The sequence below is a fragment of the Nannospalax galili genome, unplaced genomic scaffold (genome assembly GCF_000622305.1).
Source record: "Nannospalax galili isolate Female #2095 unplaced genomic scaffold, S.galili_v1.0 scaffold713, whole genome shotgun sequence".
NCBI classification, from domain to species: Eukaryota; Metazoa; Chordata; class Mammalia; order Rodentia; family Spalacidae; genus Nannospalax; species Nannospalax galili.
Window position 1 is genome coordinate 1,792,274 of NW_008333780.1, and position 6,563 is coordinate 1,798,836.

General features: G+C 45.7%; 1 protein-coding gene across 6 annotated transcripts in view; it reads right to left on the minus strand.

Moving 5' to 3' along the window:
• The window catches only part of Osbpl9 (oxysterol binding protein like 9), a 176,597-nt gene extending 171,994 nt beyond the window's left edge, over positions 1-4,603 (minus strand). For 3 of the 6 annotated variants that reach the window (XM_008828452.2, XM_008828451.2, XM_008828450.2), the window contains exon 1: positions 4,388-4,548. In XM_008828452.2, the coding sequence (XP_008826674.1) occupies positions 4,388-4,498 (111 nt within the window). In that variant the 5' untranslated portion in view covers positions 4,499-4,548. Of the gene's footprint in view, positions 1-4,387 lie in introns of all 6 variants that reach the window. The other 3 variants (XM_008828448.2, XM_029561272.1, XM_008828455.2) reach the window with 2 other exon arrangements.
• Positions 4,604-6,563: the final 1,960 nt, after the last annotated feature.

Sequence of the window (6,563 nt, forward strand, 5' to 3'; positions counted from 1 at the left end):
TAATTTATTTTTATTATGTGCATGTATGTTGCCTGCATGTATGTAAGAGCACCCATATATGAAATGCTGTGGAGACCAGAAGAGGGCTTTGGATTCCCCTGGAACTGGAGTTAAGGATAGTTCATAGCTGCCACGTGGGTGTTGGGAACTGAACCCAGGTCCTCTGCAAGAACAGTCAGTGCTCTTAACTGCTGAGCCATCTCTCCAGCCCCTCTCAAAAAAAAAGAAAAGAAATTTTCAAAATCCTTCTAATACACCTTATGTCCTCAAGCTTCCCAATTTATTCCTATCTTTTCCTATTTGCCTAAAATGCCCTTTTTTCTCATCCTTTAAGTCTCAGCTCAAATGTTCCTCTGGTCTTTTCCGGGCAAAATTTCCACAACACTCTATCTACATTGTTGAATTTGTCACACTGGTTGTGTGTGCAGTGTGCATACTTATGTGTATGTGTGTACACATGTGTATGCATGCCTGTGGATGGAGGCCCAAAGTTAATGTTGGGTATTTATTACTCTCCACTCTAGTGAGGTAAGATCGCTCACTGAACCCCGACTTCACCAATTCTGGCTAACTAGCCAACGTGCCTGGAGGGCCCCCCTGACCTTTGGAGTGCTGGGACTACAGGCAGCCACCATGCCTACTTGGCATTTATGTGGGTTCTAGGGTTCTGAACTCCAGCCCTCATGCTTGCTGTTTGTTCTCTGAGTCATCTCTTCAGCCCTGTCACATTTTTTTAAAATGTTTAGGTGTCTGCTCTGCTAGACAGTGAGTTCCAACATAAAGGAATCATGCTTGCATTCCAAGCACATATAGTAATTGGATTATTACAAAACCAGCCCTACAAAAATGCTTGCCAAATGAACCAGAATTAGAATATATTAAGTTTAATAATTAAGAGACTAGGTTAGACCTGAAAAGAGTCCTTGAATCTATTTTCCTAAAGAAGATAATCGGTTTCTATAGTCTTATATGGGAGTGTGGGGAGAACAGTAAGCTTTCGTTCAAAAAGAGATTGGAGTCAGGCATGGTGGTGCATGCCTTTAGTCCCAGCACTCAGAAGGCAGAGCAGGAGGATCTCTTGTGAGTTCAAGGCCAGCTGGGGCTACAGAGAGAGACCCTGCCTCAAAAAAAAAAAAAACAAAGAAGAAGATTGGGCTGGGAATGTAGCTCGGTGGTAGAGTGTTCACTTAGCAAAGCCCTGGGTTTAACTGTCAGCTTGTAAAACAAAAGAGATTATGAAACCTAAGAAAATAATAAAATAAAAAGATTATTCCAGGCTGGGAAGATGGCTCAGCAGGTAAAGGCACTTGCCACCTAGGCTGACAATCCGAGTTCTAGCCCTGGGATCCATATGGTGGAATCAGAGAAGCAACTCCCCAAATTAGTCCTTACCTCTCCATGGGAACTGTGGCACAAGCATGCCTGCATATATACACACAAGACACATACAAATAAATACAACTTTTTTTTTTGTCTTTTTGAGGTAGGGTCTTCTCTGCAGGCCCAGGTGTCCTGGAACTCACTATGTAGACCAGGCTGGCCTTGAACTCAGAGATCTGCATACCTCTGCCTCCCTAGTGCTGGGACTAAAGGCGTGCGCCACCATGCTCAGCAAATACAACTTTTTTAATTAAAAAAAAAATTTTTTTTTTTAAATCAAGATGAGGCCAGCATGGTGGTGCGTGCCTTTAGTGCCAGCACTCAGGAGGCAGAGGCAGGCAGACCTCTGAGAGTTCAAGGCCAGCCTGGTCTACATAGTTGAGTTCCAGGACATGTGGGGCTATAGGGAGACCCTGTCTCAAAAAAGAACAACAACAACAAAAAGATGATTCCATTCCCAAAGTTTGGTGAACTCTGGTGAAGCTCCAGGCTGAAGAAAGGCCTCGTTGAACATACTTCAGTTCAATACCAGTGACACTAGCCTAATCCTGAGATTATCTCAATCCTGACTCTCAGTACAAACTGACTCTAAAGCAAGGGCAGTCTAGGTTAGTTCAGAATTTTCAGGAATATCCTAGGAGAGGCCAACAACCACAGAGCTAGTCTAGAACCCAAGTACTTTTGGAAACAAGGAATGATACTATCTGCTGCCCTGATTAAAATGTTGTACAACCAGTTCAGATAGCCTCCTGGAAGCTATTAGGTACACACATATCACTAATCTAGACCCATGAGAACCCTAACATACTAAAACAACAGCGAAGAGTACACTCGCTGTCCACATTCAGTGTGACTCCTACTTTCCCTTCAGTTATCATTTTATTTTCATAAGATAGTACATTTCTCTGTAAGCAAATAACACAGAAGAATTAAGGGGAAAAGATTTTCCAAACAACCATTAATGAGAAATATGATACTGCCTCCCTCAAGCAAGGATGATGTTTCATAGAATCTAATCTCAGAAGGGAGGAGAAGCCGTAAGGAGGAAAAAAGTACACGAAAAACTTGTATTTAGCCAGAAGGACAAAGACGTATTTATCCAAGTATTCAAAAACTACAAGGGACAAGGAGGCAGAAAAAGAACAAGAACGCGCTACAGGAAGAACAAGGGAGAGGAACGTTTTGTCTAGGCTAGGAGCTCCGAAGAACCCCAACATGGGACCTCTCCAAGATGGCTCCTAGATTCAGACCCATACAAATTTGGAATAATAATGTAACTTAATTCTATAGTGCCACTAATTGAAATCATGAACATGTGGGCAAGGTTCTGTGGGATTTTCTGATTTTCACATTCACATCCTCTGAAACTCAGTATCATTCATTTATCTGAGTCATGGGATTTCATAATTCTAGAGTTTTCAGGATAAAATGTTTCTCTTCCATGCCCACCTAACCTTGAAAATTGGGGGGGGGGGGGATGTTGAAAGTTTCATATCACCCAGACGAGCCTCAAACTTTCTACATAGCAGAGGATGACACTGAAACTCCGGATTCTCTTGCCTCCACCACCTCCTGGAATTTTGATGTTTGTTTGTGAGACAGGGTCTCACTGTGTAGTCCTGGCTGGCATGGAACTCTCTATATAGGCCAGGCTGGCCAGAACTCACAGAGATTCACATGCCTCTGCTTGGCTTAAAGGCATGTGCTTACCACACCCAGCCTTTTTTAGACAGGGTCTCATTAGGTACCCTGGCCTGACCTTAAACTCCCAATCCTTCTGTTACAGCCCCCAAATACACATACACACACTCACACACGGAAGTTCACGGTTGAAGGATGAAAGTAATTCCTGCAGGCTTGTCTTAATGACTTAGTTTTTTTTTTCTCCTTTGAGTGGCAAAACTGCAATTAATGGTAACACTGACTCTACCACTTACTGCTAGCTATGTGATCTTGAGCTAATAATTACTTAAAAGCCTGGAGCCTCAGATTTCAAAACTGTAAAATGGGGATATTAAATGGAGATGATTAATACCTATCTTGTAAGAGTAAGATGAAGCACAGGGGCCCCCTAGACTAGAATAAAAGCTCCTGAAGAGAGAGCAATGTTTTCATCACTGCTGATTCTCACTGGCACAGAAAGCCGCTGGAGCTCAATTTTTTAACTGAATGAACTATGTATCCCTATTTCTCTCATCAACATTAACTCTTCTCCCATAATTGTATTTTCCCTTTTTCTTCTATCATTTTCTAAAGGCTTCAAGACATTCTCTTTTGTCCCTCTGAGTGGTTTGCTTCCACTCACCGGCTATTACTAACGATACACCCGTTCAAAGAAAGCACCTGCGTTAGTAATTTCTCTAATACCGCCCACCTTCCATCTCTAACGTGATGCGGGTGCAAGAGGCCGTCAGCGCCTAAGATTCACAGCAATTCATCGACCCGCCAAGGGCCACCTACTCGTGTCCAGGGCAGTGAAGTCCTGGACCCAGCCCTTCCCAGAACATAACTTTGCGGGCAACCTCACTGTCCCTTCTACCTCCCGCTCACAGAAGGAAAGCTGCATCGGCAATCTCAGCTTCCCAAAGTTAAGGCGTCCGTTACGCCCGCGCCCGCTGCGAAGAACGGAGACAGCCTGGCGGGACCGCAGCGGCGCAGCCCAAGGGTCACCTTTGGACCTGGGGCTCGCACGACCACTGCCCGGGAAGGCAGCCCGCTTCCACCCCAGGGGGCTGCGCGGGGACACCCGCGACCGCAGGGCGAGTCGCCGCACCCGGACCCCACCTCGACTCACTCCCCTCCCGGGGCGCCCGGCTCGCCCCCCGCCCGTAAATCTACCGGCCAGCGCCGCTCACTGGCTGCGCCCGCACCGCGCTCCCGGCCATTGGCTACCGGACGCAAAGCCCTCCTCCACTCGGAAAGCTCGCGTACGTCGCTCGGCAGCCGAGCACCCCAGCGCCGGCTCGGCGAAGCCCACAGCCCAGGAGCCGGGCTTCCCGCCACTCACCGTGTAGTAGGAGAGCAGCCCCGCGTTGTAGTCCAGCACGAACCACCGGTACTGCCAGCCCTTCATCACGTTAGTCCATTTGCTCAGCGGCCCTTCCACGATGGACGCCATCTTGGGAACCGCCAATGACAACAAACGGCCTGACGTCAGCCGCCTATATGGCTTTTGGCATGTAGGGGCGTGGCCTCTGGGGAGGGGCGGGGCCAAGGCGACTCCCTGCAGCCCTGGACCCACGCCCAAAGCCTGGCAACCCGAGTGAAGAAGCGTGCTTTCTCTTTCTCTCCACGCCTATGGTGCGTAGGGCGGGGTGCTATGGAGGGGAGAAGATGAGGATTAGCTATCCAAGAGTGTAGTAGTACATGCCTGTAATAGCAGCACTTGGAAGACGAGAAGATTAGTCTCAAAAAAAAAAAAAGAAGAGGGCGTGGTGGCAGCCTCTGAAAGCAGAGGCTGCTGGATGTCTCTTGAGTTGAAGGCCAGCCTGGTCTACATAGTGGGTTCCAGGCCAGCTAGGGCTGCAAAGGAGACCCTATCTCAGACAAAACAAACAAAAACAAAACAAAAAACCCAGTGATTACTGGAAATTGAACCTAGGGCCTCATGCATGCTAGACAAGTACTCTACCGCAGCCTACACGTAAGAAATTTTGTAGGTCATGATACCCTACCCTTAAAAAGACGTTCATTTATGTATTCACTCCTCAAACCATTTAATAAAACCAGTTAATAAAAATGGGCTGGGAATACAACTCGGTAGCAGAGTACTCACTTAGCATGCGTGAGGCCCTAAATTCAATTCTCAGCACCAGAAAAAGAAAACACCGCACTTAATATAACATTTGCTGTTTTGACCTAGGCACTCCTTTAGGCTTTGAGAATATTTATGGAGGGTTTAGGAACGCAGGAATGGAAAATAAAATAGATGATATAGCATTATTAAAACTTAAGTTCTGTGGGGGAAAAGTTAAGAACAGTTGGAGCTGCTATTTTAAATATCTGACTGAGAAAGCAACTAACTTGTTTAATGGTTTTACACAGGTATGTAGGGTTTTGTTTTGTTTGTCTTTTTGAGACAGGGTCTCCCTGTAGCCCTAGTTGGCCTGCAACTCGCTATGTAGACCCCGCTGGCCTTGAACTCACAGAGATTCACCTGTCTCTGCCTCTCAAGGGCTGGAATTAAAGGCATGTACCTCCAAATCTAGCACATGTATATATGGTATATTGAGCATATTGCCTCTCATCTCCCCTAACTCCCCTTTTTCTCACCCATCCCCTTCCCGTTAGTACCCCTAAAGAGTTGTACTTCTGTTTTCATACCATATATGTATGAATACACATAATTTTATGTATTTGCATAAAATCTGGGATTCACAAGCCTAGGAACATAATTTATTTATGGACCACATACCATATCTATGCACTCTTCAAGGTTCTGGGAAAACAAGGGAATGAGTGCCCTTAAATAATAAGACAATAAGAGGTAATAATTAATAATACTAATTAATAAGAGATTAACTTCTGTGACAAAAGGGAACACTGAGCAAGTAAACAAGAAAATTATCCAATACCAAGGCTTTGGTGGCTCAGCTGATAGTGTTTGTTGCACAAGCATAAAGGGCTGAGTTCAGATCCCAAGGACCTACATAAAGAGGCCAGGGTGGGCTGGAGAGATGGCTCAGTGGTTAAGAGCACTGGTTGCTCTTGCAGAAAACTGGGGTTTAAATCCCAGTACACACATGGCAGCTAACAACTGTTCCTAACTTCACTTCCAGGGGATCCGACGACCTCTTCTGACTGCCTTGGGCATTGCGTGACACGGGTGCACTTACTGACAATACACTCATACACATAAAATAAAAATAATAAATAGGGCTGGAGAGATGGCTCAGCAGTTAAGAACACTGGCTGTTCTTGCAGAGGACCTGTGTTCAAATCCCAGCATCCACATGGCAGCTGACAACGGTCTGTAACTCCAGTTCCAGGGGATCCAACGGCCTTTTCTGTCCTCTGAGGACATTGCACGACACTGGTGAACTTACCTACATGCAGGCATTCATACACATAAAATAAAAAATAATGAAATATTTTTTAAAAATATCTATTTTTAAGCTGGGCATGGTAGTGCCCGCCTTTAATCCCAGCACTGGGGAGGCAGAGGCAGGCGGATCTCTATGAGT